Genomic DNA, 18403 nt, shown 5'->3' with positions numbered 1-18403 from the left:
TTAAAATATTTATATGGTTGTTAATTAATCTAACGCCCATAGACAGGTGACGTCACCCTGTGGTTTTTGCCGTGGCGTTTTGGAGCTGATGTTACAAGCGATGACTGGAGCTGCATGTTGTTGGTTAACAACTTAAGTGATGATCACATATGTAAAATATGGACAAACAAGACGCGTTTCTATAGACGAACACGGGGGTTTACTCGCTGAGAGTCCACGCAGACGTCCGTCCTCGGTTTGTTGAAATGATCCACATGAAAACAATAAATGTATCATTTCCTGCCGTGACGTACCGACACTAGTGTTTCACTGTTTCAGTAAAACTTCACACTTCGTGTGGATCCGCGCTCCCTGCCCTGTGCGCGCTCCCGACGCAGGGGATGGGGGGATACCCTAGCTTGGCACGGCAGGTTAAAGGCTGTTTCTACACTCGCTTCTATAGTTACAAGGCAGACGTGTGTTGCTTGTGTATTGGACATGTTGACATAGACAGCATATTGTGAGTAAACAGTGAAACCAGTTTGTGGAGGTTCCTCCCTTCAGGTGCAATGCTGTCCGACAGGTTTATTGTTTCCTGATCGTCTCAGCGCAATAAAGTGCGCAATGAAGTGGAGTAACTATTAGCTCTGTTTTTGGTGAAACCAAGAGAAATACGTTTGTTTTTCTTCAAGAAAGCTTTGACAGATGGAACAAACTGGAGCCAAATGGAGCAGCTGTGTTGGACAGGTCAGTGTTGGAGGAGCATCTTCATACTCGGGCTTCTAACTACAAGTGTTTTCACAGGTGCTCTTGCACTTTTTCTGTGTAGCTTTGTGCTTCGACAGCCGCGTTATTGTTGCTGTGGATGAACGGACTGTCCCTCGTGCAGATGGCCCACTGCTCCGTCACGTACAGACACCAACCAGGTAACCCACACCTGTCTCCTGTCACTTCATAAAAATTTGCTTTATAATTTGTGGTAATGCTTCAGTTACACAAACGTGCCTTGCAACAACAGCACGACTAGAGGAAAACCAAACTGCTCTTCTGTGAATCTGAGTAGTTTATTGCCATTAAACATCAGATGTTAAGTGAAATTAGAAGCAGCTCCTTGGTAGCAGGATTTAGAATAAATAACAATAAAAACAAATTCTATATAGCACCACTGGCTTTCCTATGAAGGAGTATTAGGGTGCCATTAAGAAAAAAGCAAAACAAAACATTGTTGTGAGAATAAAGTCAAAATTTTGAAATGTGTAGATTACAGCTGTTTCAAGACAAACGGCCACGGCTGCTATACCATCTACAAACATATATATATATATGGTGTATATACATTCTGCTTTGTGTAGATGAGCTGGTGAAGTTGTACTTCAGAATCAGTTTTCATTACAAGGAAGTGATTTCTCTTTAAGCACATAAACACAGTGGTGATGAGCAGGGCGCCATGAGGAGGAGAAAGGCAACCACTCCTAATGCTCCATCCTACCTCTGTGTATGACCCACGTTAGGTTGATCTTTCTAGTACGCTGGGCCTGCACAGCTCACTTGGATTGTTTGTGGTACAGATTGAAAAAAGTACTGGAAACATTAGCATCACACAGTTGTTCATCCACATATACACAATACAAATGTCTCATTCCCCCACATCGCCAAGATGCTCCTCTGGAGTGACTGTGGTTGTCAGCATGAATCTCCAGGTAGGCTGTGCGTGAAACTAAACGTTGGTCAGCTGGAACTAACAGTCCCACAGCACCGAGCACCACAGGAAGCAGAATCCTGAAAGGATCTTTCACAGATACCTTAATACCACGCTACCATCTGAATGTTGCAGCAGAAATCAAGACTTATCACAGCAGGCAGCATTTTCTAATCTTCTGTGGTCTAATTTTGGTGAGCGTGTGTGTGAATTATACCTTCATTAGATCAGAAGTGTCAGAAATACTCAGCAACAACAACGTTATTATTAATAACAATAATTACAATTATAATTCATAATATACATTTTTAGAAGTTGATAGGGAGACTGCTACCACACTGAAAATCTCCCGTTGGCATTAAAGCAGGTCCATGATGGACCTCCACAGAAAATTAGCATTCAAATGTAAATAATCCAGTTTTGTCCAGTTTCAGCCACCAGACACTCTCAGCTTTCACAGTTTGTTTTTTGTGATTTTGTGTGAAATCATAACACAATGTTGTTGTTGACGGCTATTTTTTTTAACATTTACATATGTGTGTGCAAGGAAATGCCGCTTCACTGTAAATGTGTTGGAACCGATTATCAGAGATGTGAATTTGGGAGCTCCTGAAATGCACTTATAAGTACTTGTTTACTGAAGTCAAAGCTTTGTTTGTGGAGAGCACAAGAGTTTTTAAGGATTACAATTTGAATCACCATTACTAGACTAAGCACGCACAGGAATACAAAAACTAACGAAGAGCAGAAATGGACATCTGAGCTCGAAAGCAACAAGGACTTTTTGCCAAGTTACTCATCCAGCGATGGAGCAGTCAAAACCAGCTTTGTGATTTTAAACAGAATCACAGAAAACCCCAGTATCCCACTGTCTGAGGAGTGTTTGGTGGGGTCTGATGGCTGAAGCTCCCTGAGTACATTTGAGAATGCATCCCTCGCTACATGAACCATAAAAAGAGGGGTCAGAGATACTACGGGAAATCTGGAGCTTAGACAACAGACTAGAGAGTTTGACTTTTGATGTCCGTATGAGTTATGTTTTTGATTATCAGTGACAGTGAACTACACCCTGTAGGAGATCCAGTGTTGGTGGATGAGACAGAAGCTGCATCCTTCCTGTCCCGTTCACTGCTCTATAACAGCTGGGACTTTGAGCTGGTTGTGCCTGGTGATGTGGAGAGGGAGTGCATGGAAGAGATTTGCAACTACGAGGAAGCCAGAGAGATTTTTGAGGACACTGCGAAGACGGTGACTCTTCTTTGACTGTAGAACCTGTTTTTAATCTGGAGTCTTAGAATGAAAAACTATCAGTTTAATTTAACAATTATTTACACGTTTATCACCTAAATATACATGTTTTTTTTATTTTAATATTTAAAATACAAAACCTTTTCTCTTAGTATTTGAACAATTTGACTTAACTTATTCAAGGTGACCTCTTCATTTAATCTTCATTGGCTTCCATTTCTAGGAAAAATTTTGGAAAACGTACACCAATCAAGGTAATACTTTAGCATCACTATGCTAACCTTTTCATTTCATTGTTCAAATGTGCATACTAATGACGAATGTATTTTTTGTAGTAGTTGGGATGACACTTTCTTTTTTCCATATTGCTATTTTTTGTCGATTGTATATTTTGTATATTTTCTAATTTTGCTGTTTTATCTACGTCTTCAAACCTCCAACAGTATCACGACTGAAGTCATTGCTGTAGTGATTGGCTACAGATTGTCTGACTGAGTAACAGGAGAACTATTGAAGAAACATTTTTTGAGTGGGGTGATGATGTTTGTCTTTGAAGGTAGTGCAAACAGACTGGACGTGTCAGGTCTGGTGGCAGGGATCCTGGCTGTACTAGTGTCTGCTGTAATTGCCACGGTGCTGGGAGTGTACTGCTACAAAGCCAAGAAAAAGGGTGCACGGAGGTCTGGCCGGTACGTTTGCTCCGATGTGGATCATCTGGTAACAGAGAAATGTGGAACAAAGTGACACCCTAACCGACACCAGTAACATTTCCCAGTAAAGTCTTTTAAAAACCAGTAGACCATTAAAAAAAATACAAAGTAGACAAGAAGACAATATTAATCCCTTAATCTTAATCCAGAGTTTGTGCAAATTTATAATTATTTACTGTTATTTTTCCCTTAAAGGTCCAGGGGATGTGGGAAAGTAACACAAAGTGTCCGGGTTGAAAAAAGGAGACATGAGGGCAGAATTGTTTATTAAAGTTCATTAATATTTTTATTAGTAATTAAACCAAAAGAGACGGACAAACCACTGTCACCTTAAAAAATGAAAGAACAAAACCCAGGTATGGCTCACTAAAAATTGAAGCAAGTCAAAAAACTTTAAATGACAGAAAAATACAGAACTCACAGTCGTAGCATGGATGCATCAGAGAGCAACTTGGGGTTAGTATCTTGTCCAAGGATATGTGGCTATGTGTCGACCAGAGAAACCAGGGCTTGAACCACCAACCTTCTGATTACTAGATGACTTGCTCTACCGCCTGAGCCATAGTCACCCCATCAAGGCTCACTGGGACTAGAACTCTCCTTTTTTGGACCTAAGTACTTTTGCTTTAATGGTGAGTAGAGTCAGCTGTACCAGAATCACAGCAAAGATTTCTGGCACAACTTCATCTGCTTCCAAGGTGCATGGAGAGGATGAAAGAATTCACAAAGCAGGAACTCCAGCAACACTTAAGGGAAGATGAACAACTTTAATAATTGACCAACGCGTTTCGGCTTGTGGCCTTCATCAGGGTCACAAGCTGAAACGCGTCGGTCACTTATTAAAGTTGTTCATCTTCCATCCAGAATCAGAAAACTTTATTGATCACTAAGGAAATGATGTAGGTTACAGTTGCTCCAAGACACTAACAGACTAAAAAATTAAACAATACAATTTGTCACAGATTTTACAAATTTAAGAAACAGCACTAATTTATGCAAATCACTCAGTTATACCTATAAGGATTAGGAATAGGTGGCACCTAAGGCAGGGCACATGCTTAGTGTCTGACCTCACAGATGTGCTTCAGGAAAAATGGTCGAAACCTCCTGAACCTTCTCTGGAAAACCTTCCCAGAAGAGTTGAAGCTGTTATAGCTGCTAACGGTGGGCCGACATCATATTAAACCCATGGATTAGAAATGGGATTTTAGCCCAGTTTACATGACCAAATACAGGCAGACGACTAAATACTTTTGGCAATATAGTGTATAAACATTTTCACGTTTTTATGTTTGTTTATTAGCAATACAGCAACTAAAGGGGTTTAAAATTGGCATGTTGTGCTGTGTGCTGTTCCAGACCTCCAGTACAAATTGCAGTAGATGGGCATACATCAGCTCCGGAGACGGTGCCCCTAGGTGGGATCACTGCACCCGGTCTGCCTAGCTACAACGATGCCCTGAACCACAGTGGGCAGCACGATGCTCCACCACCACCATATTCAGGGTAAGTGGAAGGCAAAGCGTGCACACACAAGGAACACTGGAAAGACTGACTACCAAGAGTACTAAGACATTCTGGTGAGAGAAGCACAACACATGTTGTGTATTTATACACGGGAAGGTGACTAATTGGAAACAGGTGTAACAAATTCAACACAAGTGAAACTGATTGAGTAAAGACACAATTACAAAGAAGGGAAAGCAAGCAGGTTGCAGATGAGTGTTTAATTTAACTGTCAAATGTACTCATGTTTGCAGTAAATGAAATGGCATACAAATTTGAAATATTTGTATAGATATTGGCACTCGGTGTCCCAGGCAATGTCTAAATAACTTTGGTCCACTTATCTAGAAGATGAAGAACATGGAACCATCCATATATGCACTACACTGATTATAGTATGATAATCAATGACAATCATGATGCGAGAAAGTCTATATGAGTGGTGTAAAGTGGTGTATGCAGTGGTGTTTGCAAGTGTATGGTATGTGTTGTATGTGCACATCGAAAATGAAATGATACTTCAAACAATACCAAATGTGTGTGATGGCATGAAGAAAGCAATCACACATTCAATTCAATTCAATCCAATTTTATTTATACAGCTCAAAATCACAACAACAGTCATATTGTGCAGTAGATCGTACAATAATACATAGAGAAAAACCCAAAAATCATATGACCCCCTATGAGCAAGCACTTTGGCGACAGTGGGAAGGAAAAACTCCCTCTTAACAGGAAGAAACCTCCAGCAGAACCAGGCTCAGGGAGGGGCGGGGCCATCTGCTGTGATTGGTTGGGGTGAGAGAAGGAAGACAGGATAAAGACATGCTGTGGAAGAGAGACAGAGGTTAATAACAGATATGATTCAATGCAGAGAGGTCTGTTAACACATAGTGAGTGAGAAAGGTGACTGGAAAGGAAAAACTCAATGCATCATGGGAATCCCCCGGCAGCCTACGTCTATTGCAGCATAACTAAGGGAGGATTCAGGGTCACCTGGTCCAGCCCTAACTATATGCTTTAGCAAAAAGGAAAGTTTGAAGCCTAATCTTGAAAGTAGAGATAGTGTCTGTCTCCTGAATCCAAACTGGAAGCTGGTTCCACAGAAGAGGAGCCTGAAAACTGAAGGCTCTGCCTCCCATTCTACTTTTAAATACTCTAGGAACAACAAGTAGGCCTGCAGAGCGAGAGCGAAGTGCTCTAATAGGGTGATATGGTACTACAAGGTCATTAAGATAAGATGGGGCCTGATTATTTAAGACCTTGTATGTGAGGAGCAGGATTTTGAATTCTGGATTTAACAGGAAGCCAAAACAGGAGAAATCTGCTCTCTCTTTCTAGTCCCTGTCAGGACTCTTGCTGCAGCATTTTGGATCAGCTGAAGGCTTTTCAGGGAGTTTTTAGGACATCCTGATAATAATGAATTACAGTCGTCCAGCCTGGAAGTAATAAATGCATGAACTAGTTTTTCAGCGTCACTCTGAGACAGGATATTTCTAACTTTAGAGATGTTGCACAAATAGTTCAGTTCTCTTATTTGCTTTCAAACTAACTGCACCCCCGTCTTTCTAAAAACCTTTTTTTTCATAGGAACGGAAACAGCTGGACGTTCATTGATCATGCTGCTATTCACAAAGTTTTTCTTCCTGTCTTTGACCACAGGGGTGCGCCGTCGGTATCTGCTGATCCAGGTGACAATGAATGAAAGCCCTGCAGGTCACTGTGTGAAACCTTGACACTGATGGTTTGGGGAAAATTTCTGGTTGTTTTTTAAAATATACATATTTTCCTTAGGAGTGCAGTTCAAAGACAGTCCCAAAGTGGACCGTAGCTAATCATTTGTCACTAGTCTGATCACTTAAGACTTCGTTTTTGTGCTGTGTTTGTGCATTTGTGTTCAAGAAAAACCAAGATGCATTTTATATAATAAATCATGTAACAATTTCACATGCCTCCAGTCATTGTATAACTTGTTGTGACTTGCAAAGCCAGCAAATAAGCATGCAAGTAGTAGATTAAATTAGAATCACGAGGAAGTTCTTCTGGACATGTTTGCAGCCTTTGTGTTGTTTGTCATAGAAAGGTAAAACTGCTGTAGAAGCTTAGTTTTTGTTTTGTGTTTACAATGGTCTACAGCACACTGCGAAGGCGTGCATGCGTGTAAGAGAGAAGGCGATCACGCCAGCCAAGTCATTCTTCTTAAAAATGGCGTCATGTGAACAAAACGCAAAAAGAGCGAGTAAGCTGCAGCTATCGGAGCAGCGTGAATATAATTTCTCTTACTAAAGCTGCGACGTGGAGCATCTGTTCGGCTTAACACGAGAGACAATAGACAGTTAAATATACGGGGAGAGGAGGGGGGAGGAGGTGCTCCAGTCCGCCGCGGCTCCCCACACCGCCCCCGATCCCCACTCAGTCTACAGGCTTGTCAAGCAGAGGAATAAACAGAATCTGGCGCTGGAAGTGAAGATATCCCTCCCTCCCCCTCACTATCTGTGCATCTTCATCCAGCTCTTTCTTTCATGGAGAGGAATTATCCCGCTTCGGGCTTCGGAGATCTGGGGACTGGGACGGGATGGAGTTACGAGAGATCGGCCAAAGCAAGGTAAGCTTCGGTGGCCGAAGCATGGGGAGCGCTGTTTTCTGACTGCCGGTAAGCTTAAGAGGCTCTGACAATGCCGTGGCATAGCGCTGACTGCGCCGAGTATTTAGCCCGGCTGCACGGCCACCAGTCTCGGGTACAGCCAGCCGTTATTTTATTGGGGGGAAGGTTAACAGTGATGCGAAGACGGACAGGGGTGAACCGCGGGTTGGTAGAGGACGGTTTCGTTATTGAACAAACCAAAACAGTCCCCCCACATACACACACATGTATGAGTACATCAGTGTTCATCACTGCATTGTCTCCGCTGCACACGAACACAAGCATGACAGCCACGGTCACCGGGCATAGTCCACACATGAAAGCGTGTATGCAAACGAAACACTGTGCCAAACACAGCGCAGTCATGGATACACGAGCCTTTATTCAGTGAAACTAACGCACTATTGCCAGTTCTCTGTAAAAGAGAAACTAATTCATTAACAATAGAACTCAGTGCGGTTGTTTGACTACAACACACAGGCTGGCAGCTACTATTAAGCTGACATTAGCCGCTATCATTAGGCATCTTGAGCATTACCCAGTGTCTGACAGCACATTTCTCCGGAGCAGACAGCCTGTCCCCGTCACATTACCAACCTGCCCAATAAGGCGGTGACTTCAATCTTAAATAAGAAAAAGCAAAGAAATTCCGCTGCAGGCAGTGATCAGCTGATTCCTTATATGGCTGTGCTGTTGTATAAAACACGGTCTTATTAAAGTTAGCAAGCTCCTGTTAGCCTAGCTGCACATTAGTGGTTGCCTTGGCAACAACAACAGTCTCAGAGCGCTTCTCTGTTAGCAACGGCTCTTATTAAGTCTGGCAGTATGACTGTGATTCCAATAGATTAGTTACAGATTTATAAAAACAAGGCAAAGACTGATTCTTATGCCATCATGTGTATAATATTTGTCTTCATATTTTAAATGTAACGACATGAAGTCAGAAGTAAAGTCTTGGTCAGATGTTCATGTAATAACGTACACATGTACACAGCAGCCTTTCAGTGTCTCGCAGTGTAAACATTACATCAGACAACTCTTGTTCCCAGTGTCTTTTCAGTGAATCCCTTCAGTGAAATTAAAAAAAATCACTCTCCGTTGAAAAGCACTTATTCTTGATTCCCCCGAGATGCTGCATTTGACTCCTCTCAGTGTTAGTCTCCTCCTGGGACTAGAGTGAAATGGGTGCATGCAGCACCTCCTTGTTTGCCTGCCACTCATAATAGACACGTAATAAGACATCTGTTGACTGGAGCTCATGACTAATGTTTCTTCACTAGTCTGTAAATGGTAAATGGACTGCTTCTTATAGAGCATAATAGACACATTTTTACTCTGAGCATACAACTAATTCATTCACCCAAGAACTTTTTCTAACATTCATACACATTCACACTCCAAAGGATGCATTGCCCAAGGACACTTGACATGCAGATTGGTGGAGCCTGGGATCGAACCACCAACCTTCCAGTTAGTAGCTGACCTGCTCTACCACCTGAGTTACAGCCACCCACCCCGCAAGTCTGTATTGGGCTGAGCTGTGTTTTAGCTCAGTGAGATGAGCAGCCGTTCTGAGACTGGGAGGCTGGAGTTCAAATCCCGCTTATGGCAACATTTCTTTCAGTTCACAGTTAAACTTTTTAAACTATTTTCAGCACAAATCCCAGCTTTTTCAGCTGTTTTCAGCAAAAACCTCTTTCCAGCAAAAATTCTGCTGATTCACCTCTTTTCAGCAGAATTTTAAATCTGGGACTCTCCACCATTTGACCCTTAGAACTGAAGAAGCTTCTCGGATGAGAGGTGAAACGTCTTCAAGCAACTCAAAGAAGTCCAGACGCTTTTCTTTCCAAGCTCCTTAGTCTCTCATTCCTTATATCAAGACTGGAGATCACACTACTGATTTCAGTTCATTTAATATGTGAGTGCACAGATTCATTCTCAACTGGACATAAACGATGATCAAAGGTTGTATATACTGTATGATGAAGTCATCCAATCCCAGCCTCCAACACAGTGCGCTGAATCTTAGCTTTGAATGTCCAGTATATTCCAATCAGTGCAATTTCAGCATTCACTGAACCTACAGTATCTACACCTGTGTGGCAAATGTCTGGTAAAGACACAGATAATGAAATTTAATTATTAATACAATATACATCATGAAAAATGAAAGCTGAAATTGATTCAGTTTAGTACTTTTCTCTGTGTGCTCTGTGATTATATTCAGCACTTTCCACTTCTCCCCCAAAACATGCCTTCCTTCTAAAGTTGTCATTTCAAGAATATTTTCTGTGTTGAGCTGTGCATGACTTGATGTTTGTCACATGAGTCACGGTCATCCTAGTGGGCCCTGGTACTGTCATTATTATGTTCTCTGCAGACAGTTTTGGCTGATGCATATTTGTGCCATGATACGCTGTGTCCAGGCAGGAATTGGACCCAAATGCCTGTGTCTGCCACCGGCTCACTCCTTGGTGGCTGCTTATCGGGGCCTGGAGCCTGGGGCTCGCTCGGGCACCTTCGGAGGTGGGGTGCCCCCGGCCTCTCGGCCTGGGGCTCGGTCACTCAGGCATGGCTGGCTGCCGGCGGAGCTCACGGGCGCGTCACTGCAACTCCCCCTGGCTTCTGCTCCGCGGCTGCTGAGTGAGCCCTCATCTGGGACTCTCCTCAGCTCTTTCTGGGACAGTGGCGTGGCTGCCCCTCTGTTGGTCTTCCTTGGTCTCTTGTGTTCTGGGGGCCTCTGGATGTCTGGAGTTTTGATCTCCTCCATACCTGCTTCATGCCCTGGAGGACGGGGCTGTGGCCCCCCCCCCCCCCCCCCCCCACACCCTCTAGCAGATCATTACATGAAGGAACCTTTTAAAAAACAAAAAACAAGCGCGTCCATGCTCACAGGTGTACACACGGGTGATCACACCCACAAACTACACCCTTTTTGGCTCCTACCTCAAAGCACACTGTGTTCTGTTGATCTTACGTGCTGCACAATAATGTTTAATATTTAGTATTTACTGTTACATTCCCATAGATCATCGTGATGTTTGTTTATTCTATTGCTCTCTTTTTCTTCTTTCTTTCTCAACAGGTGATCCAGGTGATTGATAGATGCATTTTTTGTCTGCTTATTTTGTTGGTTTTTGTTTTTTGCCCTTTATCCCCATCCCTCTTCCCCGCTGTTTTTCTTTCCCTTTCTTTCTCCCCTTTGTTTTCCCCACTCAAGTCTGTCCTGTATTTAACAAGTGGAATAAAAAAAAAGGTGAATCAAATAGACCATTACGGCAAGGCCGGGATGGTCCATTTGGTAAAGTAAATCCGTTGGGCATCTTTCTTCGCCTTTAGACAATAATTCTGATGCAAAAGAACCAAACGGGACAGGCAAGAAAAAAAAAAAAAAAGGAATTGGACCCAAATGCAAGCTCACGGAGCTGGGAAATACTAACTCGGAGAGACACAGGGAAAGTCACACAGTTTGAGGAAGGACGTGACACAGAACTGAGGGAGACACAGACATAAATACACAGAAGGATAACGAGGGACGTGGGAGCACATGGGGAGCACAGGTGACACTGATAATCTTAATGAGACAGGGCAGGCGCAAACACAACGTGACGTACACTGACGGGAGACTATCAAAGTAAAACAGGAAGTACACAGAGACACAGACAGGAAGGGAAGAGAGAACACAGGGAGAGCACAGACATAGCAGGCTGGGGAAAACACAAGGAGGAGAAATGAGGCATGGGAACTCACAGATACACGGAGGGGGGACACAGGGGGTAAGGAAACGAGGGGCAATCTAATATGCAACATCTAAACAGAATAACCTAGTGACTCAGCTACGCTCCAATCCCTCCATATTGTGGCCAATCAGATGCCAGGATATAGGATAATATCATTATGTGAAAAACAGAGAGGGTGAGAGACGCGACAGTCAAGTGGAGCGTGCGTCTGTCCTCTCAGTGAATGAGTGAGACAGTAGACAGCGGTGAGGAGGGCTGTGCGAGAGCAAAAACACATAAATGTGCCTGACACCCGTAAACGAAGCAGCAGCTGGCTGCAGTTTAAAGACTTTTTTTGTCTCTGTCTTGGTCTCGATACCCTCTGGTCTTGGTATTGTCCTGGTCTTGGTTTAGGCGGTCTTGACTACAGGTCTAAAGTGAAGACATGGCTGTGCATTGCAAAGTCATTAATTGCACATGAGTTCCAGCGCGTCATGGACTAAAGTAAAACAGTATGTTGGATGTGCCACGCAATGCTCAATTACTTTGGTGGGAACTAGTGTGTTAGCGCAGTTAGCTCGTTAACGTGTTGGCCGTCCAGCCCCATGCACGGGGCGATCGGCGGTAGCTCGTTAACGGAGATTTGCCGTGTTGTGGCATTAACGTCATTTCAACGAGATTTACGCTGACAGCACTAGTGGGAACACAACGAATATGACTGCACATTTACTCCGACATCATCCTAGTGCAAAGACAAAAACAACAAGCATGCTACTAACTTTAGCCGAGTCATTTAGACAGCCGTTAGCACAGGATTCTCCTTATGCTGCTGAGAATATAGCCCAGAAGAAGCGGATAGTATAGCTTTTATTTTGGAAAGAGACATTTCTCTGTAATAAACTCTCTTTTCCAAAGATGAGTGATTCCTCAATCAGATACAGGGCTTGCAATATCGCTAGCCCGACGTCCCGGGGCTAGTGATTTTTCCAGTCGGGCTACCAAAATCTATCTCTTCCCTGCCCGTCGGCCTATCGTAGGAAGGAAAAATATATGTCAATGCTTTTGCATTCTTTCGGAAATGTAGCTGGGTAATTATGTCATTGGCATCGGTGAGCCACTGTCAATATGTGACATTGAAATCGCGTTTGAATTTGCGCTTGTTTTTTTGCTTTCACTTTGCAATCGCGTGAACTGTGTATAGAGAGCGACAGCACTGATCTGTGAGTGATGATAATTTGTGCACCAATTCCTCTGACATCGTCTTATTAATCGTTAGCTTACTATGCAAACATGACAAGTGAAATCTCCTGCAGCTTAAACATGTGAGAGGTTGATCGCGCAGAGAATCACTGAGCTTATGTGAGTGCCTGTGTAAAAGCATTTCAGTTCTGCTGAGCCAAATAAGACAGGTCAGGGTGAAGAAGTGACAGCCAAAGAAAAGCTTACCACAAAACGGAGAAGTTATGACAAATCAGACTACAAGGTAGACCCTACAATAATACATAGAGAAAAAAGAAGAAAAATGTTTTGATTTTCTTCACTGACCTGGGTGACACTTTTAGAGAATTGACCCTGTAGCGAGATCTGGTCAGCAGCAAGTGGCTAAATTCCAACGATTCAAAGGGAATTGCAATTCCCGGTGTAGAATTTCGACCAGAGACAAGAGGATGTCGCCAATGTCTTCACCGGGTGGTGATGTTGTTTTCGGGGAGTCTTCTGGGCAATTTCTCTGAACATGGTGTCTCGTTCTTGGAAAGAGGAACTCTGTGCCTTCTTAACATCGAAGCACTAGTCAGTGTATTCCTGGAGAGCATCCAAATTGTCCTCGCTGGCCTTCAGAGTGTTGGAAATGATTATGCAGATGTGTTATCTGTCAACTGTTTGGTGTATTTTAAGCTTCAAAAATATGTGTTTAATTCTGAGCCACCATTCATTTTTTCCCCCACCATGTCTCTGCTTACTCTGGATGGCATTATATTGGGCTCCAGTAATACTTTGTGGAGTCTTCCTGTTTTTATCTTGGTAATTCTTGTTCACTGTGTCTTATGTTTAGTTTTACTTCAGCGACACAAGGACACGTACACATACACAGTGTTGCGGAGTTGGAGATGTTTCATTTAGAGCTTTCTTTAGTGAGATTACTGGTGCAGCTTTTCTGCTATCCAACTCCTGGGACGGCTTTCCCTCCTGTGCCACTGACTTCCTGATAAAGGGAGTGTCTGATTGTCCGATCACCACCAGCTGCCCTGCCAGCCTTTGAGTTTATCTTTTGTCTTCCAAGCCCTGCATTTGGGTCCAGATCCTGCCTGCCACACAATGGTACCATGACTGGTGTCCTCTGTTAAGAGTATTCAAGTACTAAGACTGAGCTTGAAATTAAAACAGTTTTCTGTGATCCAAGCTTTCCAATCTGTTAATGAACTTTGTTTTTCCAAACTAGCTGTGTTTTGTGTTCACAGCCTGGTGACTGTGAAAACGAGCTGGGTATCTTTGAGTCCAACATGAAAATTCAGGCTTTATTTTCTAAGCCAGTCTGTGTTAATTCTGAGTTTTGTTGTTAAAAACTGTTTTCTGCTCCTGAGCTGGCGAAATCAGACACTGTTTCTCTGTGTTGGGGTCTCGATAAAAACTGTACCTCAACTGGTATCTCCAGCGACCTCCAAGTGTACTTGGAGTATCCCGTTTGCTTGAGTTGGCTGCATGTCCTGCTCCAGCACCCTTGAGTATCTTGAGTATCCTGCATCCTCAGAGTGTCCCGAGTATCCAGAGCCCACCTTGCCAGAACCTGTGGTTTCAACACTGCCAGAGCACAAGGATTTGCGCCTCAATGACAGGCCATTTACCAAGATTCTGGAGGGGTTCTGCCTCCTCCATCATCACCACACTCCTTCCAAATCATCTGTTTCCTTGTCGCTGTCATCAGCTGCCAGCTAAGGCACGGTGCCCCATCACCTCTGCTGATGTCAGTCCCTAGCCAAGCCTCCAGAGGGTCTTCTTTGACATAGTTCCTGGTCTCCAGAGGTCCTGGACCAGAGGGTCTCTTATGATGCAGTTGCTCGACCATCAGATGAGTTCCACCTCAGCCTCTCCTCTCTGGTCTATCCTCCTGAGGGGTCCCATCTTTGGTGCTGGCCTCTTTCACACTGCCCGCCAGCCAAGCCTTCTGAGGGGGTCCATCTCTGCTGTTGCCAGTGTCCCGTCTGGCTTCCACTTTCACTGGCCTCCTAAGCATCCCCTTCACTCCTGGGGCACCCTGTGAGGATCCAGCTTCCTGTCAACCTCAGACTTCAGACGTTTTGTCAAGATAGTGTAGATAGTTTGTCTACTTTACTTGAAGAACTTCTGAAAGGGAAGACTTTGCTGAAAGGAAGTCTTCAGTAAGATCTCCGATCTGTGCCACACAAGTTGATGGCTGAAAAGTTTGCTACATGTTTCGTAGTAGACTGGAAGGTACGGGAATAGTTGACTCACCCTTTTAATCTTATTTGCCTTTCTGTTGTTTTGTATATATTCCTCTAGACTGTATATATTGCTTTTGTTGGCTATTTATTTTTGATGTCTTTTTAAAAAAATATTATTCTTGCACCGTTGGTGTGGAGCACCTATAATTTTGTTATACATGTACAGTCACATTAAAGGGCTATTCTATTCTATTCTATTCTATTCTTTGTTATCATTACCATTATTTTTTGTTCTTCTGATTTTTTTTTAAAGATAAACACTGTGTGGATTTGTTGACTGTGTAGTAGGCCTCATGGGTGGGCAGGTAGGGATGGGAACATTCTTTGTACAACAACTTTCATATAGCCATTCTGAATACCTGGTCCATGCTTGAATTACTTATAAGCTTGCAATTCGTTATTACCAAACTATTTAAAAAGCCCCCTGAAAAGTATTTTGAAGAAGACATTTTGAAATGAAGAAATTTTATATTTCGAGAATATACTTTTTTTTTTAAAGTATATTATATATACAGATTAAATGTAGCAATTTTATGAATTTTACTGATGTAATCAAATGTTTTGGTGTACAACAATAGAATCAAATTAAACTGTTAATACACTTATACTTGTCATGTCATGAATATTATTGGGGTCTTTACTAAAACAAACAAACAAACAGTAATTTCATTCACATTACTTGTTAGTTTTCCTAAAAGTAATGCAGCATGTTACTGAATTTCTCACTGGAGAAAGTAGTGTACTTATTACATTACTTATTACATTACTTTCACGTTATTTTGTAAGATAACCTGCAGTGCATTATCACATAATAGACCTTTTTCACATTTTTTTTTTATCGGAAGTTGCTCATAACAAGCAGCAGGACATCCTAATATGTAGTGATAAGTAGATAGTAGATTTCTTCTTTGCAGGTCAGAAGAAATGGCACCGTGTAAATATCAAAGTTTTGCAGCATGCCAGGCTGTTCTTGTTGTACACAAAAACAGCCCTACTTATCTTTTCATTCATTCCTGGTTGGGACAGCCGTTAAGAAGAAATAGATACAAGTGATCAGAAGACAGGAGGTGCTGAATTTGCACTTATGCAATAGACATAAATGCAATAAGCAAAGAAGATTATTTCAGTGGCTGCACAATCAGTTGTCAAAAAAGCAGTGTTGTCCCAAGCCTTTTCTCTTAAAAAAGTTCTACTCCACCACTGAAAAGCAGTCATTATATGAAATGACGAATAAACGTCAATCTGCGTCATCTTAGCCTGGTGAAGGTAGCGATATGGCTGCTACTGCTGTGAAGCTGGATCATGACTGCGTGATACACCCATCCGCTGGTAAGCTTTTGCCTCATGGATATTAGGTTGTTCAATGTGTATGGTAATGTTATATGTACTGTTAAATAATTTACTGTTAAATGCCTCTCAGCCCAAACAACAACTCATCTGTTACATAACTTGTTCACAAAATTCACGTAGCAGTATCTAGCAGTACGTTTGTAACTAGCCTGTTCGGAGTCTTCCATGTTAATTAGGTAATATGCATGCACTCACAGATTTTAATCAATCCACATACATATTTCAGTGACATTCACTTGTCAAGTATTGTAAATATGTTATCTTAGTAGTATTTTAGGATCTTTATCTTGCAATATAAAGTGCCTTGAAGCAACTGTTGGGATTTGGCGCTAGCTGAAAAAAACAAACAAACCCAAACTGAATTGAAGTGAATTATCAGTTTCATCAGTTTACTGCATTGTAACAGCTGCTTTCTAGCTGTTGGGGATTCTGGGAGTGGAATCTGCAGGCATGTTGTTAACGAGATGTTTTGGTTATGATTGCTCTTCTGTGGTCTGTTCACATGTAGTGGAAATATGCCAAGACTATTATTTTATTGTATTTAATTTCTTTATCTCCACAGGTGCGGATGAGGCTGGGAATCTAAGACCTGGAAACCAGGTTGGAAGACGTAGTTCTGCCATCTCCTGCCCTGTTCAGCCAATAGTATGCATCAGATGGACAAATAAAACTCTGCACTAAATTTCCATCCAAGTGTCTTTAGGATCTTTTGCATAATCTACTTCTCAACTAGTGTACTGGACCAAAACAAAGAAGGTAGGTGAGAAAGCCTGCCTGACCCTAACCCTTCCCCAAAGCATAACATGAACCGATGAGTTTCTGATATACTCCATGAAGGGTACTGCTGATAGTAAGGAGCAACTCCTTGTTTACATGTTTAAACTGTGCATTGCCACAGTCAGGAGAAATACCATTACCTGGGCCAATTATCTTTGCATTGTGTTCATTCTCACTTCATATCTAGAGAAGCAGGGAAAAAGTCAAGCCCGCCATGTCCCTGAAATTCTAGGTGTGCCAATGTCAGGTTCATGTTGGACTGCACAGAGATCACCCTGGAGACAACCTCTTCCCTGACCTTACAGTGACGAGCATTCTTTAATTTACAAAAACAGGACAACATTGAAATGGCTGATTGTAGTGTCTTTAGCAAATAACCACATGGGAAAAGGTGAGAGGTTATAAAGGCAAGAGCTTAGTTCAATTTAGTGCAAAGTACAAATGCATGAGTGTGTTATAATAGTACAGGTCTAAGTTAGCCTTCAATTCAACAATAAATACTTCATCAAACTCTTTCCACAGTTAAGCTTGTTTCGGGTATCAGTGACAAGGTTGTGTCATACCAGTCCTATAATTGCCATTCTGGCCTGAACTCGCCAGTAGTGGTCAAGTAGAGGATCCAAATGCAAACTCTTGGAGACAAAGGCAGACTGACATAATATATACACAGGAGGGTGATTACGTGAGTGGAGTCAGCTGGGAGTTAGACAAAACGACAGATGGGAAGCAAACTGAACATAAAGCACACATGACAAGAGACTATCAAAATAAAACAGCAAACAGAAACACTGACAGACTAAGAAACATAAGCTTGACACAGACAACAGGTAAACAAAGAAAGAGATGACGGACTTGGAAGATACGAAATGACAAAATACAGAGGTCACTGTAAGAGGACAGGAGGGAGACACTAAAGCAGTGGTTCTTAAGCTGGGTTTGATCGAACCCTAGGGGTTCGGTGAGTCGGTCTCAGGGGTTCGGCAGAGCCTCCGCTGTGACATGCACGGCTCATTTTGCGCACCAGTAAAAAGCATGAATGTCTTGAATTTGAAAAAAATCACATTTTATTTTTCACTAAAGAGGGGTTCAGTGGCTGCATGAAACTGGTGGGGTTCAGTACCTCCAACTAGGGCTGGGCCATATTATACCGTTCACGGTAATACCGGTATAATGTTAGGCAACGATAGGAAAATGAAATATCGCGATAGAATGGGAGTAAAACGCGCATGCGCAGTGCCTTTGTTTTCATACGCACATGGCCGATTGTTGAGTGAAACAGATGAACCAGAATTGGTTTGTAAAAATGGTGC

General features: G+C 42.5%; 2 protein-coding genes across 8 annotated transcripts in view; both read left to right on the top strand.

The window, feature by feature from the left end:
• The first annotated feature begins 457 nt into the window (after window positions 1-457).
• On the top strand, window positions 458-7089 carry prrg2 (proline rich Gla (G-carboxyglutamic acid) 2). 2 transcript variants are annotated; one of them, XM_085453028.1, is made up of 7 exons: window positions 458-726; window positions 809-905; window positions 2731-2926; window positions 3150-3180; window positions 3483-3615; window positions 4996-5142; window positions 6805-7089. In XM_085453028.1, exons 1-7 carry the CDS (start codon window positions 705-707, stop codon window positions 6845-6847), a joined length of 669 nt encoding a protein of 222 aa, XP_085309154.1. In that variant the 5' UTR covers window positions 458-704; the 3' UTR covers window positions 6848-7089. The 2 variants fall into 2 exon arrangements, with proteins under 2 accessions (XP_085309154.1, XP_085309156.1); XM_085453030.1 differs by having other exon boundaries at window positions 467-726; window positions 2754-2926.
• A 261-nt stretch (window positions 7090-7350) lies between these two features.
• The window catches only part of prr12b (proline rich 12b), a 61872-nt gene continuing 50819 nt past the window's right edge, over window positions 7351-18403 (top strand). For all 6 annotated transcript variants that reach the window (XR_014919932.1, XM_085453022.1, XM_085453027.1 and 3 more), the window contains exon 1: window positions 7351-7747. Coding sequence is in view for 5 of the 6 variants with exons in the window: in XM_085453022.1 (XP_085309148.1) it covers window positions 7665-7747 (83 nt within the window). In the remaining variant the exon portion in view is untranslated. The remainder of the gene's footprint in view (window positions 7748-18403) is intronic.

The sequence above is a fragment of the Copadichromis virginalis genome, linkage group LG4, assembly GCF_057382275.1.
Source record: "Copadichromis virginalis isolate Kocher_CV1m ecotype Utaka linkage group LG4, C_Virginalis_male_GT1.1, whole genome shotgun sequence".
Classification (NCBI taxonomy): domain Eukaryota; kingdom Metazoa; phylum Chordata; class Actinopteri; order Cichliformes; family Cichlidae; genus Copadichromis; species Copadichromis virginalis.
The sequence above is the reverse complement of the archived record's forward strand: the minus strand, read 5'-3'. Positions and strand labels throughout refer to the sequence as shown.